The 25,175-nt window shown below is 52.2% G+C and overlaps 3 protein-coding genes across 6 annotated transcripts in view; 1 reads left to right on the top strand and 2 right to left on the bottom strand.

Annotated features, from left to right (window-relative positions):
- The window catches only part of LOC138165008 (ATP synthase mitochondrial F1 complex assembly factor 1-like), a 15,226-nt gene extending 14,162 nt beyond the window's left edge, over window positions 1-1,064 (bottom strand). Inside the window, exon 1 of the mRNA XM_069093059.1 lies at window positions 699-1,064. Within this exon, the coding sequence (XP_068949160.1) occupies window positions 699-1,039 (341 nt within the window). The 5' untranslated portion in view covers window positions 1,040-1,064. The remainder of the gene's footprint in view (window positions 1-698) is intronic.
- Window positions 1,065-2,948: 1,884 nt separating this feature from the next.
- Window positions 2,949-4,550, top strand: LOC138164837 (testis-expressed protein 38-like). Its single transcript, XM_069092762.1, has 2 exons — window positions 2,949-3,319; window positions 3,863-4,550. Exons 1-2 carry the CDS (start codon window positions 3,283-3,285, stop codon window positions 4,402-4,404), a joined length of 579 nt encoding a protein of 192 aa, XP_068948863.1. The 5' UTR covers window positions 2,949-3,282; the 3' UTR covers window positions 4,405-4,550.
- A 1,286-nt stretch (window positions 4,551-5,836) lies between these two features.
- LOC138165007 (EF-hand calcium-binding domain-containing protein 14-like) overlaps window positions 5,837-25,175 on the bottom strand; it is a 34,354-nt gene continuing 15,015 nt past the window's right edge. Inside the window, exons 5-11 of one of the 4 annotated variants that reach the window (XM_069093055.1) lie at window positions 23,709-23,819; window positions 22,162-22,257; window positions 21,099-21,290; window positions 19,274-19,345; window positions 14,739-14,853; window positions 11,890-12,015; window positions 5,837-8,850 (exon numbers count right to left, since the gene is read on the bottom strand). In XM_069093055.1, the coding sequence (XP_068949156.1) occupies window positions 8,657-8,850; window positions 11,890-12,015; window positions 14,739-14,853; window positions 19,274-19,345; window positions 21,099-21,290; window positions 22,162-22,257; window positions 23,709-23,819 (906 nt within the window). In that variant the 3' untranslated portion in view covers window positions 5,837-8,656. The remainder of the gene's footprint in view (window positions 8,851-11,889; window positions 12,016-14,738; window positions 14,854-19,273; window positions 19,346-21,098; window positions 21,291-22,161; window positions 22,258-23,708; window positions 23,820-25,175) is intronic. The other 3 variants (XM_069093056.1, XM_069093057.1, XM_069093058.1) reach the window with 3 other exon arrangements.

Genomic DNA, 25,175 nt, shown 5'->3' with positions numbered 1-25,175 from the left:
GACACTGGATTCTGACCTCAGTCATCCAGCATTTATTAAGCAGCTACGATATACCTGGTACCACGAGGCTATGGGGGCACTGGATTCAGACCTCAGGCAGCCAGCATTTATTAAGCACCGACTATATACCCGGCGCCGTGACGTCATGGACACTGGATTCCAACCCAAGGCTGCAGAGGAGCCTGGGCCCCGTGGTCTTGGGAAGGCTCGGATCTAAGGCTGGGGGGGCTCGGGGCCACCCCACCTCACATTACAGATGGGCAAACTAAGGCCGGGGCTCACGGGCGCTCTCCCCCCGGCTCGAGGGGGAGGAGCAGGAAGGGGCTCCCCGGGGCCCTTGGAGCCAAGTCCCAATAACAACCACCTCTGATAGTGACCGCGGGGGGGGGGGGGGATGGGAATGGGGGCAGGGAAGAGAGGGAGGTTACTCCCATTTCACAGACGAGCTGCTTCCAAGCCGGATCCACCCACTGCGCAGTCGCAGAATCTAGTTCCAGTGTCCCCGCCTCCTCCTAGTAGTTCGGAGCCTATACAGTCTATGGGAGGAGTTCCACTGGGTCCTAGCCCCACCCCTGCCCCTCGGCGCCTGCGCAGTCAGGGAGAGAGTGCCTCTCCGCCCCTGCCCCGTCCCCCGGTTCCCCACACCAGTTAAGAAGAGGGTTCCTCCTTGCCCCGGCCCGCCCCCCTCCCCTCCGCACCTGCGCAATTGCTGAATCTTTTCCCGGTACTTGTCATAGTAGGGGTTGGTCTCGAGCTCGGCCTCGCCGCTCCCGGCGCCACGGCGCACGGAGAAGAGCCGGAGCTGCTCGGTCCCCACAAGTCCCAGGCCGAGGCCTGGACCCAGGGCGCGACTGCGCACGGCGCACAGTCCCCGGTAGAGGCCGGCCACCTGCAGCACGGCTGGGCCCGCACCCCCCGCCGCCATGGCCGCCATGGCCGCCGCCATAGTTTCTTCCCCCTCGCCCTCCGCTTCTGCTCCCGCCCCCACTGTTGCTTCCGCCGCCGCTAGTTCCGCCGCAGTCGTAGCGCGCCCCTCCATCCCCCTCCCCAGGCGCCGCCGCTTCCGCCCCCGCCCACGCGCCCAAGGTTCCGCAGCAGCAACGTTCCTCCTCAGCGGGCGGGGCCTCTTCTGCGCAGCCTCGGGAGGGGAGGGGCCTTCGGGAAGTTCTGAACTGGGAGCGGGGGAGCGGGGAGGGGGCCGCTTGTAGGACTCCAACTCCTTCTCGCAAGGGGAGCTCCGCTCATCGAGGCATTCTAATCCTAACGCCTCCTCACGGCTGTTTGCCGTCTCTGTTGTCTGAGGACCAGACTCAGCTGGGAGAGACCTTCTAGATGGGGAGTGCGAGGACTTCTGGCCCTTCTGAGGGTAACCGTGGGCTCCATCTCCTCCGAGCCTCGACAAGCATTTATTAAGCACCTACTAAGGCAGGCATGGCAGGAAGCTCTGGGGTTATTATGAAGGCCCCTGCCTGGCTGCAAGGAGCTCACAGTCCAGTAGGGAAGATCCCATGTGAATAACTGCACAGGAGAGAGGCAGAGTGGGGGAAGGGAAGGAAATAAGCACGTATGCAGCACCTGCTGTATACTAAGAGCTTTGTGCAAGTATCGCATTTGATCTTTACAATAACTGGGGCTGTCATTACAGTCGCCACTTTGTAGTTGAGGACACAAGCAAATAGAGGTTCTGTCATCCTCCTAAGTGCAGGCAAGAAGCAGTTCTAGGGTGGTAAAAGCTGGTAAGCTCAGAGGCCAAAGGTGACCCCTGGTCTGGATGCCAGGCCCAGGGGTGAGGCCCCCTCCAGCTCTGAATCTTAGTCCCAGCCAGCGCCTCTTCAAACAAGACCATCCTAGCCCCGATGCCTGCTGGAAGGGCTCAGGACTGGGCATCGCGTTGCTGCGGAATCTGTATATTCCCCTTTTCTCTTGTGAATACTAAAACAACAAAACCCTCCTGGGCCTGGAGTTTGTGGATGGAGGAGGGAGGAGGCCCAGGGAAAGGAAAGGAGGGTCCCAGGCTGGGTTTGATGGACGGATGGTGAAAACACCAAGACAGCAGGGGAACGTCTGGAACCAAGGGAAGCCGATCTCTGAACCCAGAGCACCATGGTGGCTCCAAGGAGGCGCTGATTCATAGAGCTCCCCTGCTGGGATCATTGATGGTAACAGATTTCGGTCTCGAAAAGATTTTAAAGGGCATCCAGTTGAACCCTCCCATTTTACAGATTAGGAAACAGAGGCTGACTTGCTGAGAATCATTCTGTTAAGTGGCCAAGGGAAGTTCCCTCCCTGGTCTTCCTGACTAAGCCCCTCGGGGTTTTATCTACAGGGTGCAGATGAATGTTTCTCAGCGATTTTCCTTCAAGCCCTTTGGTCCCCAGTTAGATGGTGGACTCTTTCAGTCCTATATTTTACAAGTCCAGATTCACTCTGCATTTATCAGGTAATGGATGTTTTCAGTGCATTGTGCTTGGCTCTGCTTGGAGAAGACAAGAGTAGACCACCACCCAGTCTGTGTCTTTAGGGAGCTCACGGGCTGCCTGCTGGGGGACATGAGGCACAGATGCACTTAAAAGTGGAACACGGTGGGCTCAAAAAAACAAAAGTCTCACAGAATTTACATTCCATTACAATTCCATTAAATGACATGCCAACCATCAAGAGGAAATCACAACTTCATGAAATAATGTGAAAAACTGGGTTATTACAAGAGAAATGAACATGTGGAGCCCTATGCAAACCCTGAATGTTCCTTCCTTCCTTCCTTCCTTCCTTCCTTCCTTCCTTCCTTCCTTCCTTCCTTCCTTCCTTCCTTCCTTCCTTCCTTCCTTCCTTCCTTCCTTCCTTCATCCCTTTACTCATTCAGTCATCCAGCAAACATTTGCTTGGTCTGTGATGTGCAAAGCATTGCTCTGGGGAAGCTTTGGGGTGTGGGGGGCAGGAAGGAAGGGGAAGGCTAGAGATAATGACACCTCTCTCTCCCTAGTGGCTCTCATGACCATGTTGTGCCACAGAACCTCCCAAAGGGAGCCCCAGACCTCAAGGAGAGGCTTTTTGTGCCCCCTGTACCTGGCCTGGGGGTAGCAATAGTGGTGGTGGTGTCAGTCTCTTTGTCCCAGTGATAGCCCAGCCTCGAGAATGTTCAGGTCCTGGAACCTGGCAACCTTTAGGAACAACAATGCTTGGAGGTTCTGACCTTAGCTGGAGGAGGACTGGAAAGGAGGCCTTCCTTTGGAGAGCCTCCTGAGGCCCCTCTTGCCCAGCCCCACCCAGCCTTCTGCCCTTATGGATCCCCAAGGAGAACAGCTGAGCATCCCTGGTGGTAGGTGGCCCTTCTCCCCCATCTGTGGAAAGAGAGCAGCATGGACAGCCTGACGTGGGGACAGAGCAAAAAACCATCTGAGGGGTGGGAGGGAGGGTGGCAAGAGCCCTGGTCCTCAAGATCTCTGGGGCATCTCCACCTTGGCCCCTGGGGCTCCCTAGCTGATCTTCTCTGTACCCTTAGGGATTTGTGAATCAAACTTAAGTTAAGGATCATGCCAAAGGGACAGCACATACCCAAGTAGGTATGATGCTTTGCTGCAACAATACCAGAACAACGCTCATCTAAATAAGGGGGTTTTCCTCGAGGTGACTTCTCCAGCCTCCCTGGTCCCCATGATAAGCTCTGCAGACACTTCCTTCTCTATGATCCAGAGACCCTTCTGGGAATGGCAGTTGGTCTTTCACCATGGAGCGGGTCTATAGCCTTTTAGAAGCCCTCCAAGGCCCCTGGGGTCCCCAAGAGGAGGGAGGCATGCTCGTGGTCAGGTGCTCACATCTCTGGTTGCTGGTTAATGCCAGTCCTATTATCTCCTCTCCCAAGTCTGGCTCCCACTGTACTTTGGGATCTTGGGGCTATGTTCTGTGGTTACCGGAGGCTGCATGGTGTTTCTCCACTGGAGGAAGAAGGTTCGGAGGGAAGAGCAGGCCCAGGAGTGGGTGGAGGTGATGCAGGCGGCCACCTTCACCTATAGCCCCCTCCTCTACTGGATCAACAAGCGACGGCAATACGGCATGAATACTGGAGTCAAAATGGACCTCCCAGTGACCAGCCCCAAGCCAGAGGCCCCCATGCCCCTGACTAGAAATCCGGAAGGAATGAGTGATGTCTCAGAAGCCAGATTCCTCAGGTCCCCGGCCTCCGCCCCGCCCCTGGCCTGCTACCCCACCCCAGCACCACACAACCCCATCTTCCAGGAGGTGGCCTTTGCCCCTTCACTGTGCAAAGTGCCACCCATGGTGAACCACTCCACCTCTTTCCCTTTCACCATCTGTCCCGAGAGGAGGGCCCAGTTTCATTCACTGCCGGCCCTGGCCCATCAGGCCTGTCGTTTCAACACTAAGGGCTCGGCCTATAAGCTGTAGCTTGCCTGGATCTGAAGGAGGAGGGGTGGGGTGGGGGACCCAGATGCTCCAGTGACCAGGCTTGCTCTGGATTCACACGCATGCAATCATCTTTTTCTCTGAAAGTTCACAGCTTTCATCTTCTCAATGGCCTTAATTGCCTATCCCCATCCCATTCAAGTCTGATATTAAACTTCTCAATAAAATGTTAAAAAACAAAACCCATTGGTCTTGACGATGGAGGGTTGGGGGGGGGGGCTGCAGCAGCCCAAAAGGGGTTAACCTGGGACGGCCTGAAATCTAGGCCTTAGATCATCATTTGACTAGAGCCACAGGTCTGAGATTGGGAGGCAACATTGCTCATCTTGGGGGGAAGGGGAAGCCACAGTTACTCCCTGCCAGGGTGACTAGGCAAGCCTCCTCCTCTTCTGGGCCTCCCTTCCGGCTCTCAACCCATGACCCTGGGGTATGGGGGTACAACTGGCCTCAGCTTCTCCCGTCATCCTGTTAGCTGATACCACTAGGTGACCAACAGCACTGGTATCTGCCTGCTCCGCCTTCCCTCAGGAGCCGTGTACCCAAACCATAGCCCAACGGCTCAGGTCTTCAGCCTCCAAATCAGCAATCCTTCCATTCCTGGCTCTGTCGTGGGGAAGTGCAGCCTAACAAGGGTGAGGTGAAGGCTCGGGTAGTCCTATGACAAATGCTGGCACTTAAGTTCTGAAAATTCTTTCCTTGTGGCTTGACTGTGAAGGAGGGAAGGAAGGAAGAGGAGGCAATTGTCATTCTGCCCACTTAGCAAAGGAAGAAACGGGTTCTTTGATGGGAGGTGGCAGGTGACTTACTTTGGGGAGAGCTGCCAGGAAGCATTTCAGGTGTGACCTGCCACCTTCCTCACTGTGCCCAGTGTCTCACACCCTTATGGTGAGGAAGTTCCTCGTCATACTTTGCATAAATGCCCCCTGCTGCAGTTTAGGGATCTGCCCCAAACTCCTTGTTCCTCTGGCAAAGGAACACTGGATTTGGGGGTCAAAAGGTTCGAATTCTAGCTCTGCCCCTGGTCATTTCTCTGGTCTGTTTTCCCATCCGTCCTGTCTGTCTGGGGCAGGGGATTCTTGTTCATGTCTCGCCTGGGCTTGTTGGCCTTGAAGCTCCCCCATTGGAGGTTTTCCCGGGTGTGAGAACTGTGACCCCTTACAAGTCCCTGTGAAATCCCCTCCATGCTCTCAGACATGGTCCCTTCCCTAGCCCAAACTGTCCTTCCTCTGGTAACATTGCAGGTCACTGACCCATTTAAAAAAAAAAAAAAGGGCCTCCAACTTCATGTGGTGGTTCTTGGTTCTACCCACCCAGCCCTCACAACCCTGTGTTCCAGGAGGTGGCTGCTTCCTCTTCGCTGTACAAACAATCGATCCACTCAACAAGCTTTAATCACAGACACAGTCACGAGAAAAAGAGGAAATATGTTTTATTTAGAGAAATTTGAACTTGTTACATGTTATTAAAGTGCAAGGTTCCTCTCGAGGGGACTAGACTACCCCAGGGACAGGAGACATCCATCCCCTCCCTGGGTGTGGGCTTTAGCCAGACCTCCACAGCTCCAGGGACAGAGCAGAGTCACCTGTCTCAAAAGGAGACAGTGACAAGGTGGATGATTGAGGGCAAGATGGTCCATGCTCTATAGGACTGTGTGGGGGAGTAGGGGAGCATGGCAAAGGGGGGAGGAAGGGAGGGAGAGAGTGGAAGGGGTGGGGTGGGGTGAAGTCAGCCCCTGATTCAGTTCCATGGCAGACAGTTGCCTGGACTGGGAGGGGCTGGCCCAGGGCTGAATTGCAGGCAATGAAGCCAGTGCACAGCACCCCCCCCCCCCAATTACATCTCCCTCTCATGTCCCACCCCCACCTCTCCTCTGCCCAATATTTAAGGCTGTCAGTCAACTAACTCCCCTTCCCTGAACAGGTCAGTTTATGGGCAAGAACCCACCTGGTTCCCTCCCAGGGGTAGGGATCCTGTGGCCACATGTGGCCCTCTAGGTCCTCAAGTGTGGCCCTTTGACTGAATCCAAACTTCATAGAACAAGTCCCCTTAATAAAAGTCTGAGCCTGTTCTGCCTCACTTCCTATGCTTGGCTTCTTGACCCAGAATCAGGGAAAGGCAAGAAACAGTCCAAGAGTTGGCTCGGGAGAGGTAAAATGAATGAAAAGCCAGGCAGCCTTGGCTGGTTGGGGCCAGAGTGGCTACATGCTCACCACCTGTGAAATCCGTCAGCTACTACTGGGCCTGGACGGGGCACAGTGACTCGGGTGCCCGGGCTACACTGCCAGTCAGTATGGTGCCAGAGGGGCCCAGAGGAGGCCAGGCAGCCTCTGTCTCAGTGGAGGCAGGTGACTCAACCCTGGGACCCTCCTGCCTGGGAACTGGCCAGCAAAGGCAGATGCACTGCATGGCTGGGCCTGGCCTCGCTCATGCCAATGGGATTCCTCCTGAGTAAGATCCTAAGACAAAACCTAAAAGAAACTGACTTTTCAACTAAGAATTAACCAAGGGTTCTCCACTGATCTATGAACAACTGCTCTGAAATTAAAAAGGGCAGCAGTCTGAATTGTCCCCTTAGCTGTGGTTCCCAGAAATCAGTTTCCACAAAAGTTCAAACAAAACCAAATCAAAAAACTAACAGGTGTAGACAAAAGCCTTATGGTACAATATATACAGATCTTAGAGTGATCAGTTTTATTGCTAGGATTTTATTTGGTTGTTAGAGAATTTATAGGGACAGGTGTATCAAACAGGGTTGCAGGCATGGCCAGGACGCTGGTCTCAGGCACCCAGGGGGCCTGTAAACAGCAGATAAAGTTGTCCTGCTGGGCAACAGCATGGTTTGCCCAGAAGGGGATGCAGGGAGAGAAGCCTTCAATGGTGGCAGATGGGACACATTCCCAGAAGGGCACTGGCCTGCTTGCCCTAGCTGATCTTCTCTGTCCATACAAGGGTTTTGTGAATCAAACTTAAGTTAAGGATCATGCCAAAGGGACAGCACATACCCAAGTAGGTATGATGCTTTGCTGCAAGGTTGTGAAGGGCTCAACACCAGAGCAACGCTCATCTAAATAAGGGGGTTTTCCTCGAGGTGACTTCTCCAGCCTCCCTGGTCCCCATGATAAGCTCTGCAGACACTTCCTTCTCTATGATCCAGACACCCTTCTAGGATTGGCAGATGGGGTCAGAACTTACTGCCCGGGAAGGCGAAAAGACTCCTATCAACAATGGACAACCAGCACCAACCCCCCCGTGGGGGCAGGACTAGGAAAGATATTGCACTTGCTAAGATTCAAGGAGATTCCTGCCTCCCGTCTCAGCCAAGGGCACAACAAGTCTGACCTTTCATTCTGTGATCTTCTTGCCCACAGAACCCTCCTGGGAGGAAGCTCTGATACTGGCTGGTGGCAGAGAAAAGGTGGCCCCCCCCCAGGGTGGCCCCAGTGACTGGGCCAAGGCCACATGTGGGGGACAAGCCTGTGTCCATCCCATCAGCTGGAGGAGAGGCAGGCAACATTCTAGGAAGAGGAGGAGAAGCCACAAAGGGCAGATTCCAGGGTTTCAAGCATCCTTTCCTGCAAACACTTTAGCTAAGCTCCACAACCTGAACAATTTCCAACAAGGTTGGAGGGGCTCACTAGGCCCTTTTCTGACTCTCTGGTCAGGACTGGGTAAGGGGGCAGGATGACTGCTTAGTGAGCAGCAGCCCTCCTGCCTGGGTCATAGGGGAAGTGTCTAGACATTAATGGCTGATGATGAACTGTTTTCTCACAGCCCCCCAGTGCACATAATTCCCTGTTCAATGCCAACTACTAACAAATGCTTGGAAAAGGCCTCTCTTGGACAGAAAAGACAAGATTTTTCTGGGTTTCTATAAAGTGCAGCTAATTTAAGGCAAATTTATGTAAAATAGAAAATAGGGGTTTTTCTTTCTCTATGTACACATTTTTCAGTTTAAAGATGTGGTCTTACCTCTCACAAGGGACCCAAGAGGAAGGAGGGCTCCCTGGATTAGTAGGAGTTTTAAAAGTGACATTCCTGTGGGTGCCCTGAAAACACAGTAACTGCTGAGCCTCTGACCAGAAGGAAAAGTTCTCCTCATTAAAAAAATAACCATTATATAGCTTCTCCAAATGAGGGGTGCTATGCAGCTTCAAAGATGTGGGGATTACTGGGCTGAGGGATGGGCGACTTGTCAGGCGGTGGCCAGCTGGAGGCCTGGGCTGGCTTTCCAATTCTAATTCTGCTCCATATGCTCAATACCGAAAGCCAATCTCAGCTCCTGGAAGGAATATTTCCCATCTCTGTCCATGTCAAACTCTGCCATGCTCTTGGCAGATGGGATGGTAGAGCCGAGAAGGTTCCAGAGATCCTGGTAGGACAGCTCCCCCTCGGGTCCCTGGCCCATCTTTTGGAACAAATTCAGAAGATCTGTTGAAAGAAGACACTCGATCATCACCAGCTCACTCTTGGGCAAACTGCTTGAGAGGGCAGTAGCTGCAGGAGAGCTAAGGAGCCTGGGGTCCTACTGTTTTACTGAGAAACAAGCAGCCTAAGGGGCTGTTGGCCAGGAAGCCTGACCTAGGGCACTCCATTTGCAGAATCTCACCGAAGCGAATCTATGTAAAATGATTTCTCATACAAGCCCCCGAGGAAGTAGATGTAAGGTCTTGCCCTCACCTCTTAGCTCACAGGGCCTCACGGTCTCCTGATAAGGTTTGGAGCTGAGACCAATTTGATGGAAGCGACATTGACCCTACAAGTCAAGCCCAGAGACTGGCAGCCTTCTTCCCCATCTTGAGCGCTCTGGCTAACTCCCTCCACCATGGGCTTTTATAACTGCCTGGCTACCGGAACTAGAACAATTTCCTGTGTATCTTTAAAGCCTGACTGGGAGACGAGAGACATGCACACTACTGTGTGGTGTTCATTCTCATCAGCTCCTGAGGAATGACTTTCTTCAAACAGGGAGGACAAGAGCATGTCGGGCTGGAGGTTCGGCACCAGGGCTCTCTGCAGGTGAATGACCTGCCTGGCCACAGCAACCCCTGAACACCATATCCTGGGTTCTCAAGGAGCTGCTGTCTCTGCCAGAAGGATTAGCTAGAGATGCTGTAGAACTAGGGGGCACCAGAGGTAAAAACTGGCCTCAGACACTGCTGGTGGGATCCTGGGCAAGGCACTTAACCCATCTGCCTGTTTCCTCATCTGTGCTGTGAGGGTCAAATGAAATAATATTTGTAAGTGCTTAGTACAGGGTCTGCTTAATAAATATCTGCTCCCTTCCCTGCTCTGGGGTCTTCCCAAAGGTCAGGTCTACAACAGCTAGGAAGGCCAAGTGAGCCTCCATTGGTTTGCATAATTGTTGGTGCTTATACCATGCCCCAACCCTTATCTGCAGACTTTGTTGCTAACAAGCCAAAGGCAGGTTCTAGGAGTTAGCCCACATTGGTCTTCCCACCCACACAACCCCTGCCTAAGAGCCTCTGGGCCATCCTCAGGGCACATGCAGGATGCATGAGGCTCTCAGTGTGCTTCCTGGCAGGGAGAAAGGACAGGGAATGGGGCCAGTGATTCTCAAATGAACCCACCTTCATTCCAGATCTCAATGCAAAAGGGAGGATGCAGAGCAAAGCAGAGACCCCCTCCAAAAAGACAGCTGCATTGGACAGGATGAGATGGGAGGCCACTGGATGACAGAGGGCCTACATTTTGGTTGTCTGGCCCAAAACAACAGAATTGGGAGCAGTGGGAGAACAGCCACAGGAAGGAGTGAGTCTCCTGTCATGGAATGTGTTCAAGAGGCTGTACCCCTACTGAAATCCTAGAAGCCACTGAAGTTAGCCTAGAGCTGACACGTTTCACTCACTGATTCATTAACAAATGGGGTGAACCTTCATGGATGTCTCCATTTTTTTAAGCTGTAAGCTTAATTACACATTAAATGGATGGAAGAATGAAAGAAATCCTCCACCATGGGCATCTACGCTACACCATACTGAAGAAGGTCTTTCACGGTCTCTGCACATGGCCATCCGGTCTCTGCCTGAGAACCCCCTGCCTTCTCCTTGGCAGCAGGACTTCCAGGGGACGTGGCCGCCGGGCTCTTCCCCATCCTTACAGGGGCTCTCCATTTCATCCCTGTCTTCCCCAAACTAACCCCAAAGCTCCAGCCCTAGCTGAGCAGGGCCGAGCTGCACAGCTGACTCAGCACAGGCTACTCAGGGGTGGTCTCTCTTTGCTCTCATCAGGGTGCCTGCTCTGGGGGAGGGAGGCAGGGCTGGGGGGCTTCTCGGGCTCCTTCTAGCTTTGGGACACAAGGCTTATACTAAGTTCTCCCTTGGTCCTAGTGCCTGTGAATACAAGGCCTCCCAGGGTCTCCACAGATGCCAGATTCTACAGACTTTGCTATCTCCCCCTCAGGGCCCCATTCTGTACTGTATTTTCCATTAGAATGTAAACTCCTAGAGGGCAGGGACTGTTTCTTTTTGCTTAGGTGTGTATCCTTTCCTTGCACTCAGAAGGGAAGAAAAACTTAAAAAACGCTAGTTGCCAGCCAGCTTAATGACTGGGTTACACAAAGGACTTATACAATCTACTCAATAGGGATAATCATAAAGTCTTACACTTGGGTCCTTCCCAAAGACCAGGTAAAAGGTCGGCTGGTGTTCTGAAAAGGACCTGGGGGTTTGAGTGGGTCACAAGTTCAATGAGTTACCAGGGTGGGATCTTGGGCAGCATCCAGAAGGATGTAGTGGTGAGGGCAAGGAAGGGGAGAGTTGCTCTGTCCTGTGTTCTTATCAAACTCTTATGTTCTGGGCAACACACTTTCAGAAGGACACTGATCGGCTAAAGAGTGTCCTGAGGAGGGCAGTCAGGAGAAGGGACCTCAGAGGCTGCCAGAGTTCAACCTCCTCATTTTACAGGTGAGGAAACTGAGGCCCAGGGAAGCTGCCTGACTTCACAGAGGCACTAAGGAACAGAAGCAGAATCTGAGCCCAGGTCTCCTGATGCCAGGGCCAGGCATGGAAGTGGACAAGAAGCAGATCTGGGCTTCAAGGAAAAGTTTCTTAACCCTTTAGCTGCGCCCCCCCTTCCCCCCAGTGGGACCAGCTGCTTTAGGAGGTGGTGGATTCTCTCTGCTGGAGGTCTCTGGGCCAGAGCTGGATGACTCCTGGCCTGGGTAGCTCCAGAGAGGAGTCCTCCTAGGGCCACATGGCTGATTGCAAGGGACCTCAGAGGATGTCTCTTCCAAACCCTACATCTTGAAGGTGAGGAAAGAACAGCCTGCAGGGAGTAGGAATTGTAGCATGCAGGTGGTCAGGCCCTCCGACTGGACTGTTCTAAGGTTCTCCTGAGATCTCTTCACAAACACTTGGCCAATTTTAAAGAGTGGGTTCAAACTCCCTCAGCCTCCCACACCCATCCTGGCCAGCTCCATCCTTGGCCTTCCTTCCCTCTCAGACTGACCTGTTAGGCTGGAAACTTCTGGGACGGACACAGATCTCAGATGGGCAGCCTCCCCCTGGTTTCCAAGAGATCGTGGGGAAAATTTTGGAAATGTGGATACCTTTGATGTAGCACTCTGTTTTTTCTCTGTAACAGACATGCACAGGAGGATTAATCTGATGAATTGATACCAAATTAAGCCGGCATGGAAGGTGCCTTTGAAGTCAAATGCAAAGCATTAAAGGCACCATCAAATCTAAAGGAAGGAAAACAGGGTGACAAAGGGTGTGTGCACTGTGCCGCTGGAGGGACACGAGGCCAAGGTTAGTCTACAATCAGAAAAGGCCTCAAAGGGAAGCATGAAAGGCAGAAGGGCTCTAACAACCAGAGACAATGACCTTCGGGTTGGGGAAGGGTACAAGGAGGGCCTGGCTCACCCCACCCTTAAATCTGGTCCCATAGTTTTCTCTTAGATCTGGGGTTTGCTTCTGTGCGAGATAACCCTAGGCACAGTGACCAGAGATGCAGAGTCCTGGGGTAAGCAGGAAGAAGGGAGAAGAGCACTGATGGATGTCGGGATGTGAGGGGGAGCCCCTGCGCTGCCTATGGGAGAACCACAGCATGGAGACAGGGGTAGCCAGAATGGAGTAGGTAGGTGGGCGTCCTAGCCGCTGGCTGGTCAGTCTGCCTCTGTCCTGCAGCCCACCACGAAGTTTCCTTAAGAATAAGCCATGCCAGATGGATGCCTCTGTTCTTGACAGGACTGGTCAGACGTGGAATGAAGGCTGTAGCAAGGCACCTGGCAAAGGGTCTCTTTATTTTCTCTTGGGGATGACGGAGTGACCTAGACTCGAGGAGGGGATAATCTGGTAGATTCAGAACCTGCAGAGGGCCTGGGCCCAAAGAACAGGACTGAATGGATCAGCTTCAGGCTGAAAGGCCTTGGGGAGTGCATGGTCCAGAACCGTACGCCAAGACTGGGTGTTCTCGGATGGCTCCTTCTTGGCGCCTCTGGTGACTGCCCTGCGCTCTGGGAGGCTCTCCCCTCGCTGGGCTCTCACAACGCTTTTCTCTTGCTTCTCCTCCTACCCTCTGCCTGCTCTGCCTCGGCCTTCCCCCCCGGGGATCCTCCTCAAGGCCACGTGCACTTGACAGAGGCAATCCCCGAGGCTCTGTCCTGGGACCTCCTCTCTTTACAGCCTCTCACTGGGGACCTCACGAGCTCCCATAGCTTTCATTACTATTACTATTTAATAACTTTTTTCAATTATCAAGTATTTTTTTTCTCCCTGCTACTTCTGCCTCTCTCCATTGGTAAAAAAAAAGAAAAACAATCTCTTGAAACAAATAAGCACAATCGGGCAAAACAAACTCCTTCATTGGCCACATCCTGGCAGCCTCACTGTGCAGGTTTGGGAGCGGGGGAAAGTGCAGGAGTTTAGCGACCTTGCCCGGCGTCCCAGGGCTTCAGTGACCATCCTCATGCAGGTGGCCACCAGATCTCTATCTCCAACCCTGACTTCTCACCTAGCATCTCCAGCTGCCTCTTGGTCACTGAAAGGGGTGTCCTAAAGGCGTCTCAAACTCAGCATGTCTAGAACTGACTCATCCTCCCCTATTCATAACTTTCCAGTCCCCTGCATCATAGCTCTGGTGTGGGCCTCGACTCCTCCTGCCAGGACTTCCTGCACACCAATGCACTGAGCCAGCCTTTTGCCAGACAGACCCTTCCTCCCTGGCCTGGCCTGCCCTGCCTCCCTAGTCCATCCTCCGCTCAGCTGCCAATGTGACCTGCCTAACAGGCAAGTGTGCCCACATCTCCACTCCCTACAGCAGTCAGCTGCGACTCCCTCCTGCACGCCAAGCAGAATACCAGGTGCTTTTGGGTATTTAGAGTCCTATACTCTTTGCAGACTTGTTCAACATCACCCCCCTTTCAAAAGCCTGAGGTCAGACCAGCTTTTCTATTGTTCTTACACACATGCCATTTTCCATCCCAGTACCTTTGCCCAGGCTGTGTCCCACTGCTGGACTGCCCTCCCTCTTCACCTTCCACTTTGAGAATTCACAATTTCCTTCAAAACTCAGCTCAGATGTCACCATCTCCTACACAAGCTCCTTCTAACCCCCTTCCCCGATTTTCTTATTATTTATTTTGCATGGTTACATATGTACATGTTGACTCCCCAGATAGAATGGAAGCTTGTGGGCAAAGGGCTATTTTACATCAGTCTCTGTAATCTCAGCAGACTGACAAGGCCCCAATTTCTTCATCTGTATAATGACCAAAGGTCCCTTCCTCTCACTGAGACACCAGAGAAAACTCCTCTGGGCAATCCCTTGGGTTCTTGGGTCTAAGGTATCCAACGAATTGCCTGCCCAGCTATGCGCAGGGCCTGAGGGACCAAAGACACAGACTGCATCTTCCCTGGCCTTTATGGAGATGCCAGTTTTACCCAAAGGATTCATGTTCCTGGAAGCTTTTAAGGAAAGGGTGGATAATCGTATTTCAGTACGAGCCAGGGATGGTCCTTTTCAGAGGCGGGGCAGGACAGGGCAGTGGGGAGCCACCAATCCCCAGAACTCTATCTGTTGTATCTGGTGATTTTTAGAAGCACTGAGTTTTCCTATTTAAAACTGGTGAATGTTAAGTAAGCTACAACCCATAAGCTACAACTCGGGCTAATTCTTTGGCCATGTGAGACTAAGGCTCCTGCTAGGTAACAGTTGCAGGGAATTTTATCTCCAACTCAACAGGTCCCATCGACCCTTAACAGACTCAATCCTCCAGCCCTTTCTGTCTGAGCTTGGGCTGGCTTGCCAAGGCCTCTTCTCCTAAGTCCTCTGAGGTGGGCCAGGGGCTCACTCACCTTCTTCTGAGGCCTCCTCAGGTGGACTGTTGGGCTCTGGCTTGCCTGTGAGAGCCGTGATTAGCTGGAGCTTCTCCCTCAGTTTGGAGGCCTGAGAGTCTGCATTGTCTTCTTTCTGCCCCAAAGATCAAAACAGTTTTAAGGGAATAACTGGCCAGAGTTTAGACAGTTACCATATTGGAGGACATGACTGCTATTCTCAGAGCCTGAAAAGCTGTCTATCTATCCTCCGGGAAAAAAGGATTCAGTTTGGTCTGTTTGGTCCCAGAGGGCAGAACGCAGATAAATGGAAGAGAGTTCTTACCTAGAGATAACACAATACATATATCTATACATGCATGCACATGTATGTAGAAGACCTGGGATGGAGACCTAGCCTCGTCACCTAAGTACTGTGTGATCTGCAGTGTCGGTCTGCACCTCTGTCCAGTAGAGACGTCACGTGCCTTCCTGCTTTCCTCGTCATCTCCTGTAATCTGGATGGGAAAGCATCTGTCTGCAGATTGTTAGGGTTGGTATGCCCATACAAGGTTTTACTGTCTATATCACAGGAGTTCAGAGGAAGGAGCATCCTTATCTGACTGGGGCTGAGATAAAAGGCCCCATGACCTCCTGGAGGCGGGGATTGCCCCCTTCACTCCAGGGTGTTCCCCTGTTCTCTTGGTGTCCCTGGGGCCTTGTCACATTTGCTCCTCCACTGCTCTGCTGACATCCTTTCTAATTCCTGGTCCATTGGGGGGGCTCCTTCCTCGGAGGCTGTCAAGCACCATTCCCAGCACTGATACAGCTTCAGTGACTCAAGGCTCCTCAACCTCATCTGCTGGATCACCATCCACGTCATGCCCCCTCGCTGGGGGGGTCCCCCAAGGTTCGCCCCCCTCCCTTTGCTGCTTCTCCTCTGGAGCTGCCTCTCAGCTCTCTGCCCCCAGCCCTGTCTGCAGGTCTTGTCCCTCCTGTACGCTCCACACTGGCCATCCCACAATCAGTCAACTAGCATTTAGTGCCTACTGTGCACCAAACTCAGTGTGTCCAAAGAGAGCTCTCTTGCTCTCCATTGTGCCTCTCTCCCCACATTCCTGTTACTACCGAGGCCTCCGCTGTCCTCCCAGCCACCTGGACGCTTCTGTCTCTCACCGGCTCCTTCTCCTCACTTCTGCAGCTCCCGCCTGCTCAGGCCCCGCTCATGTCACCAGTCTTTTGCCTGCTCTCTGCCCTCTCCCATCCATTTTCCTCCCAGCGGGATATTCTTAAGGCACAGGTCTGCTCACGGGCTCCAGAGGCTCCCTCGGCCTCTACTACCACATGCACGTACGTGTGCTAGCTCCAGCCGGCCCTTCCACACTCCCTTCACTGCCTCTCTGCTCTGGCCTTCTTGCTGCTCCTCACAAACAGCAGCCCATCTCCGTCCTCTGTGTCTTTGTCCTGGCTGTGCCCCAAGCCTGAGGTGCACTATCCTCACCTCCCCCCTCTGAGAATTCTGTTTGCTCCAGTGCCTGGCTCATTAGCACATGAGCTCATTAAGGGTACAGGCCATGTTTGCCTTTCTTTGAATTCCCAGCACACAGCACAGTGCCTAGCACGTAGCAGGGACTTAACTGCTGCTTGTGGACTGCAACATGACCCCAGGGGAAGCCTTTGCTGAACCCCTCAAGCACCAATGCCTCACCTCCATATTATTCTGTATATGCTTAGACACCTGAATGTTGTTTCTCTGCAGGGACACAAGTGCTCTGAGAGCATCCCTACTTTTGTATGTTTAATGCCTAGAATACAGCAAGAGCTTAATAACTGCTTGTTCACTCCCATTGTGCCCCACCCTTTCCACTGAGGCATTCTGGCTCACTCTTATTCCTGAATTTTGGGTCCAACTCATCTTCCATTTACAGCCTGAAAAGACACACAAACACTGAAGGACAAGTTTTCCATTTTGTCCATCCAAGTGAGTACCAGTCTGGAGAAGAGATGCTATTCATCTGCTTGGCTTTTCCTATGTGGAGACTTGGTCCAAATTTCTACATGAATACAGATCTCATTTCAGAGGCCGTCACGTAATGCCATCTGGGAACAGGTACTTCTGGAGGGCACCATCCCCCTGGTGCTTGGATTATGCAATGGATCTTCTCTATGAAATACCTGAAGCAAGCTCGGGTTCTTATACAAGGTTCAAGGTTCTTTCTGTAATGCTCACCAAGGATTCTTATAAAATGTTAATGCATCTAGGGAGAGGCCATAATTGAGAAGAGTCATCAAAACACTTGACTGAATTGAAGACATTTTTTTAACGGTCAAACACTGAGTGAAGTGAGATCTTGTCTTCTCTATAAAGCTGTGGTCTCCTGTGAAATCCACAAAAACTGTACTCGGATTGGAAAGCGGGTATGTGGGTTGGGACTCTACTGGCCAGAGGTCCTTGGTATCTTCCCTCCTAACAGCGTGGCTTCCAGCACACACGATCCCCTAGCAGAATGTGCCACATGGGCAGCTTTTCTTCCTCTGTTCTCTTCAGTTTCCTCACTTCCTTAATAAGCATTTATTAAGCACTTGCTATATGCTAAAGCTTCCCTTCCTCCCTCCTAGAGTGCTAGAAAGTCTATAATGATGCTGGTCACTATGTGGGCTGGATGAAATCCCGAAGGTCAGGCTCTAAGAGGGCTCAGTGGAGAACTAACTACACAAGACGGACTCCTGAATCTTGTGGGCCCTAATTTCCAGCTACCATAATCATGGGCGGGAGGCACTCCCTCTCCTTTGGGGTCTGGGTAAAGTCAAAACACTTAGGTGTTCTCCAGGACAGTGGAAGGAGCCATGCCCTGGGGAGCTTCCTGTTGGACTTGCCACCTGAGGAGGGGCATCTGGCCCAGCTAGAGCACTCTACCAGGGTGCTGCTAATGGCTGTGAGAATCAGCTCATTCTGGGCCAGGTAGAGGTGGCATGGAAAGGCCAAACTGGGGCTGTGTTGAGAATGCCGTCATTCTGGTGACCGTTAAAGTTGGTGAGTCTGTTATCTCCAGTACCTTCTAAGTCTCCCTGTAGTGGAAGGATCAGAGGGCACTATGCCATCAGTGTTCTTGTGAAAGGGACTGAACCCCACCTCAAAGCTGGGGCAACAGGCAGAGGGCCAAGTCCTGAAGCTGAAGACTGGCTAGGGCTCCTGAGGAAGGGCCCCATGTCCTGTGGGGAGAGCTTGGTGTTCCACAGCTTGGAGGTCACACCCACCTCTTCCTGGGCTGTACCTTGCCCCCCCTGACACGGTCCTTTGAGGCCTCCACACTGATCTCAATCTTATTGCCACAGATGCTGGCCAAGTTGATATGGTATGTCCCAATGTGGAGCAGAGGCTTGATACCTGCTTAGGCTCACTCTAGCAGGTGCCCAGGTAAGGCATCTGCTGTCCTGCCTATGGTCTTGAGCTTGACCCCTTTCTAGCTGACAGCCTTCCCTCCACTGCTCCCCTCCTGCTATGCATTCTTGCTGTACGGCCCCTCCAGCTATTTCTAGCTCCTCAAGAAGCAAAAAAATAGGGGCAGCCTGAGAGGGGCAGCCAGGTGGCTCAGTGAGTAAGAGCACCAGGCTCCAGTGTCAGGATGACATGTGGATCGAATCCGGGCTCAGACACTTATTACCCACCCAGAAACACCTGGCTGTGTAACCTTGAGCAAGTTACTTAACCCCGAGTGCTTTTAAAAAAAAAAAAAGGCATACCCTGAGGAGGCAGCCCTCCTGCCCTGGACAGCAAATAGGTAATAGGCTATACTGGCAAGATCCATTCTGCCCTTACATGTTCCTTTGCAATCTCACTTTTACTAAGCACATCTGCACTCACAAAGTGGAGAACAGCCAACTGCTCTAATTCAGGCCAAGGCACCCTAGGCTTTAGGGGAACCACAGCTCTGAACTCGCCTGTTACTGCCTTCCCAGTGGCTGTTGTAATTCCCTTGGGCATCTGTGCGGCACCCTCTCAAATGTGGGAGACATTTACACACATAAGTAGCCTCTGTGTTCATGTCTGTCCATAGAGGGATGGAGAGAAGCAGATAAAAAGGCAACAGAAGCCAAGTTTGGGAAGCTTGTTATCATCAGCAAAGACTCCTTCACGACTGTCTCCAAGGGTATTCCTATCCACACTGTTCCCTCTGGACACCCCCAATGACAGAGTGTGTAAGAGGTGCTCTCAGCAGTGTAGCTGGCCACTGAGGAGAAGGGAGTGCCTAAAGTTGCTCCCTTTTCTACCAGTGAGAGCAGAGGGAATTCTTCAAGATTCTTACAGATCACTTTTCTGGGAAGAATGAAGGAGGGAACAGGATGGAGGAGTGAGTGAGTGTGTTTGTGTGTTGTGTGTGTGTGTATGTGTATGTGTGTGTGTCTGTCTTGTCTATGTCCACATTAAGGAGAGATGACTGGTACCTTCAGTGACTGCCATAAAGGAAGGGAAAGAGCTATTTACTTAGGAAATGTGGCTGCTAAGGCTGACTGCCAGGGTAGCAGTAAGGTAAAGGCCCAGGAAAGCCACCTGCCTGTTTCTTTCTCTCCCTTACCTTTAGGATCTGAGCTTGTTCTCCATCTGTCCTTTGAGAGTTTCTTTTCAGAGAAGTAGCTCCATCAGCCATCTTGAATACGAAGAGAGGAGGAAGACAGGAGAGAGGAGAGGGAAGAGGAGGGGGAGAAATTTCTTTAGGATAAACCTAAATTCTTTTTTTTTTCTGAGGGGGGAAGGCAGGACAATTGGAGTTAAGTGACTTGCCCAAGGTCACACAGCTAGTAAGTGTTAAGTGTCTGAGGTCACATTTGAACTCAGGTCCTCCTGACTCCAGGGCCAGTGATCTATTCACTATGCCACCTAGCTGCCCCTAAATTCTAATTTCTTTAGGACAAAGCCTCCCAAACATCATGCCCTTTGGAATCTCAGCTACATTCATCTGGAAAGCTGGAGAACACTTTCATGTGGACAGCAGGGATAAAAAAGGAGAATGAGATGTGAAAGGAAACAAAGCCACAGAGAAATAGTGTTATGGGGCAGCTTCTACCTGAAGTCTTTCCCACACCTGAAGATGCTGACACACAGAAGCCCCTTCTCTTCCTCTGAACCAAGGCAGGCTGTGCAGCTTGGTTGACTGGTTCCTGTTACCACATTTCTCCTGGGACATACCAAGGCCCAGAGCACATATCATCCAGATTGCCTTGCCTCCTTTTCCCTGCTCTGAGGAGTCCACATGGAGACTTTTTATCTTCTCAGCTCGGTATTAAATGACCCGTCCCAGTGATGGCCAGCAGAAGCTGGTACTGCTGCACCTCCAAATCCATGGAGCAAGAGGAGGCTGGCCAGGCCATGGGCCATGGCTAGGCACTGCAGGAAAGCCTGGATCTGGGGCTTCCCTGGAGTGGTTTCGACTTGGTTGGGGACTTGGTCTGTGGCATCATTTCCCATATTGTGCCTGCTTGACTCTGGGAGTGTTTATGGAGATACTGTGAGTTCCCTGCACGGCTCTGGCCTGTGCAAAGTGTACTGCAGTCACAGACATGCAGATGTGTGATATGCTAGCAGAGCATATCACCTAGGATGGTGGGCTAGAAAGAAGGCCAGTCTTAGTGTTAGAAGACCGGAGTAACTAGCTGTTTGCCCTTGGTTTTCTCTTCTGTAAAATGGGGGGAGATAATAATAGGTATACTCTTGACCTCCTAGGGATAGTATTAGGAAGCTGTGCTTCATTCAACTTTAAGGAAGTCGTCCTGCCTGAAGGGCAGCATAGCAAAGGGGAAGGTGCACAGGGCCTGAAGTCTGGTGTGTTCCTGGCTCTGCTGGGTGACCCTGGGCAGCTCACCTCCCTGCAAAGACCCCATGTGCAGCCTTGCACTGCCCTGAGACCTCTGTCAAACAGAGAATGCTAACAATCACCTTTCTACAGCTCAGTGCCATGGGCTCCTCCCTGGTCCCTGAGGCGTGAGGAAGCCAATGGCTGCTGACATTTAAGTCTGAACTCTGGGCCTCAATTTCCTCACTGGTGAGCTTGCTTCCTCTTGGTTCTAAATCCAAACAGTCTATGGAATAGTCAGGACTCTCATGGCCCTTCCACCATGTGCACATGCCATGCAGGAGCCCAGGATGCGGGGTACAAGCAGCAGGCTGGTATGGCTTAACCTCTCCTGCCTGTGCAGGGGTCTTGGGTTGGCCATCTTTTCTATAAATCACTTTCCTCACCTGTAAAATGGGGCAATAACTCTTGTTCCACCCACTTCACCACGAGAAAATGGATAGGAAGCATCATGCAAATGCCATGCTCGAGTGACCGAGCCTGAGGGCAGCCATGTGGACGTGGCATGCAGTGGTGGACAGAGCAGGTCGCCAGGCCTAGCCGCTCTTACCGTGGTGAAGGGCAGCTTCTCTCTCTTTCCTAACTTGTTCAGAGCCACCAGGCTGCTTCCTATCGAGGTGACCCTCTGGCTCAGATTCCTGACTGTCCCATCCATCCCCAGAAGCTTAAGGTCATTCTGTCTCTGGTAGCCCACGAGGGTTCTGTTGACCTCTTCTAACGAGCTCTGAAGGTGCAGCATGTCCTAGAGCAGAAACAGAGCACGTTGTGGATCCACTCTGGCCGGGCTGAGAAGCCACAGTCACGTCACTCAGCCCATGCTGTCTCCACTTGTGGCCAGGTGGCTCTGACCTCAGAGAAGGGAAGAGGCTCATTTACGAGTCCCTCGAGAGCAGAGAACCTGGAAACGGATTCCTCAATGTCTGCCCCTCCTGCCGGGTCATTAATGAAGAGGCCCATTCACGCTAATTTATCAGAACAATACCACCTTGGGAATGAGGCTAATTACTGAACTGGCTCATGTAACACAACTATTACACGTTGTGCATTATTCAATACAAGATCTAATTATTGTTAGTGACAGTCTCTGGCACTGATTGCTATTTATAAGACTGGATATTCTTGGCTTACAGACACTGAATCTGAGGATGTGAATGCATCTAAAGGGAAGACTGGTCTCTCTGGATGGTTCTGAACCCACCATCTAACTGTCAACATTTTTTCCTCCTAGCCCACTGCCAATCAAGGCTAAGGTCTTTTTTGACAAGAAGCTCCAGACAGGGGCTTAAATTAAATTCAGCTCAAACTGGAAGACACATTTTCTGAAAGGGCGTGTCCTTCATTCCACTCTTCCAACCTGTTCAAATTGTTAAGCTCCTCTCTGATTCTAGGGCACCTAGACAAATGCAGAAAAAGGCATTTACGTGCCTGTTGCACAGGCAGAAGGAGAAGATACACGAGCACCACAGACACCAGGAGCTACGTGAAGGCCAAGCAGTCTTTGCCTGTGCGGCATGGTCTGCTGTAGTGCCACTGACTGAATCCAAATGGTTTACTGGTTACCTTTCCAAGCTGGCTGTGTCCTGCCGAGAGCCTGAGGAGGGGGAAACAAGTACCTGCTGGAGATTCTCTCTCGGGCTTTTCCTGCGCAGGCCTGGGACCATGGAGGGTGATGGAGCTGCCTTGCTGCTTTCCTTCTCAGGACGCTGGAACTAGTAGGAAAAGTGGAAAAGATGAGAAGTCAGACCTGAGGCCTCTCGCTTTCTGTCTTTCTGTCACTGCAGGGGAACCACAACAGCCAATATGCATGTGGTGAGAGCCCCACCCCTCTCCATCCCCAGCCTGGGCTGGGTGCTGAAAACCTCAGGTGTCTCTGCACCCCCAAAGGCATCAGGTCCCGACCCTGGCCGAGGCCTCCAAAGGGCCCAGAACACAGGGAGCTGATGGCCTCTCCTTCTCTCTAGTCCAAGGGGGCAGTGTGCCAAGCCTTGTGCCAGATGCTGAGGACAGAGACAAGATGCCAGGCCTTACCCCACTGTCTACCTTCTGTGCTTCTGCTTACACCAGATGAGTCATCAAAGACTCGGAGTCAGGAAAACTTGGGTTTAAACCCTGCTTTAATACCTGGCCTCCATAAGCCCTGGTCTCCTCAGCAGTAAAACGTGGGTGTCCTCTGGCTCAGAATCGAGGACCCTGTGGCCATTTTCTGTATCTCCACCTCCATCCCACGCTGCTGCTGAATTCTGACCCCCTTTTAAATTATACCTCAAATGCTGCCCGCCCTGTGCAGCCATGGAAGGGGCACCTCCTGCCCCCCTCTCCCGGGGTGCCCCATGTAAGGAGCTGAAGGCTTTTGAGGAGCAGGCGCCTCCTCCTGGGCCTCGCCCCAGGTTCCACCCACACCTAAGACTGAGTCACTGTTTGCTGTTCCTGGAGCAGCAGCATCATCATCTTCACTGCTCAACCTCTGTCCCCTGAAAATGCCCTGTCCCCACTACTGTCTATCCTGGAACCCCCTGGAAAAGCTACAAGTAGAGTTTTCTCCACAGATTCCGCCTCCTCCCTCTGCCCCCTTTCCCAGCCCAGGCCTGGAAGGGACGCCCCTCTGCAAGCCTTGGCATCCTAGAGAACCACCCCCACCCCTTCACTCTTCAGGGCTGTGCACAATGATGGACTCCAACCGTGGCACTCACACAAAGGCCTTCCTGGCTGGCAGCCAGACAGGTCCAAGACGGAGAGACTTAACTATAATAAAATGCAGCTAGTCACAGCAAATTGGATTCTGAAAGCTCTAACTCTCTTTTAAACTTTCATTTTGCCTCAGCTTTGATAATGATCAGAAGAAGTGACTGAGGGAGGGGCCTCAGACATGCTGAGGGCCTGGCAGAGGCCCCTAGGACCCCCCTCTAAATAGCGTTCCTTTGGGGGACCAAAAGAACCAGTCACTTTGGTTCTTCTGCAAGGGAAGAACAGGCGGTCCCATCAGGGCAAGGCCCTTCTTAGAGGCAAAGGCCCCGCTCCCTTTGGATCTGCAGTGACCTGGGGGAATGAGGATGTCATAGGACTCCTTTTTCAGTGAGAGGCTGGCTCTGAGGGAAGGCAGCCTGGCTGACATGGGGATAGGCCTGGATGGCTGGGCTGGGCTAGGGAAGGGTTTCCTTACCATGTCACTCTGGAGGGTCTCAATGGTCTTCTTGTGCTCATCAACTGTTTTCTGTATGTTCTCCACAGCAAGACGGACGCTGCTTAAGGTGCTCCCAATGGAGGCCACGCTCTGAAGAGAGAGGCACAGTGAGCGTGGCTGCAAACACAGGAAGCCCTCAGAGACCCCGGAATTCTGCTGCACACAGACGGCAGGAAACCATGAACCCGGAGTGACTTCTCAGGCTTTCTGAGTCCCAAACTCCGCTGTCTGACCTTGGGAGGTCACTTCTTCCTCTAGAAATGAAGGGCTCAGGCTCTACGGCTCCTTCTTGCTGCTCTAAATCTATGACACCACCTTATCAATTTGGAATCAATTACTATGTGGCTACTCAAGGCCAGGCCCTGCTTGAGGACCAGCGAAGCCCTGGGTGGCCAGACGACAGACACTGGACTGATGCGGCCTGACCTCTCTGCAGAAGGGACGTCCTCATGCCCTTGGTGGTCCCTGCCTGCACCTGGAGAGGAAGGCCCAATTGGGTTATGTCCATCCATGCCTGTGCCAGCCCTGGCCTCTAAAAAAAGCCTGTGCCAAAGAGTCAGGGAAGAGGAAAGTACCACCTAGGCAGGTGAACTCTGCTTATTTATTAAACTGGTGACAATCACGTACAAAGTATGTGACTAGCCACTAGGGGACAGCACAGTGCACACACTTTGGGTCTGGAGTCAAGAAGGCTTGAGTTCAAGTCCAGTCCCAGCCACTTCCAGTTATGTGGTGCTGAGTAAGTCAATGACCTCTGCATGCCTCAGCTTTACCCCATCTGTAAAATGGGGACCATAAACAACACATACTTCACAGGCCTATTGTGAGAGTAAATGCAGATAACATTTGTAAAATGATTTGCAAACCTCGATGTACCCTTTAACTTTTGTGATGATGATGATGATCTTACATCACAGCTGAGAGTTTTAATTGGGTCCGTGACTGACACGTGTGGCTGATTCTCTTGGTGCTGTTCAGCTGTTTTTCAGTTTCACCCAACTCTCCATGACCCCATGTGGGGTTTTCTTGGCAGAGACACTGGAGGGGCTTGCCATTTCCTTCTCCAGCTCATTTTACAGATGAGGAAACTGAGGAAAACAGGTGAAGTGACTTACCCAAGGTCACACATAAGTGTCTGAGGTCAGACTGGAACTCAGGGAGAGGAGTCTTTCTGACTCCACTCTATCCACTGTGCCACGTAGCTACAGCTGATTAAAGATAAAGGCTTCAGGAGTGAGTCCTGTTAAGACCGTATCCGTGTGTCACTTCCTCCTTTCCTACTGAGCAGTGCACAGGTGTGCAGGAAGCGTCCCCCCTCGGGGGTCCTGCAGTCATGTGGCGCATCTACCGTGTTTCCCGGATAATAAGACCTATCCCGAAAATAAGCCCTATTGAGATTGCTACTGTAGTGAAGGTGATCCCCTGCGCTACACGCTACATTACGGT

The sequence above is a fragment of the Petaurus breviceps genome, unplaced genomic scaffold (assembly GCF_028583685.1).
Source record: "Petaurus breviceps papuanus isolate PSGF00001 unplaced genomic scaffold, PetGlider_PUasm1.0 207, whole genome shotgun sequence".
Lineage (NCBI taxonomy): Eukaryota > Metazoa > Chordata > Mammalia > Diprotodontia > Petauridae > Petaurus > Petaurus breviceps.
This window is presented reverse-complemented; position numbering and strand designations above follow the sequence as displayed.

Excerpts from the sequence above, each read along its gene's own strand:
- LOC138164837 (XM_069092762.1), top strand. The coding sequence starts at position 3,283 with ATGGATCCCCAAGGAGAACAGCTGAGCATCCCTGGTG. Across the intron at positions 3,320-3,862 it reads ACAGCTGAGCATCCCTGGTG|TCTGGCTCCCACTGTACTTT; the intron begins GTAGGTGGCCCT and ends TCCTCTCCCAAG.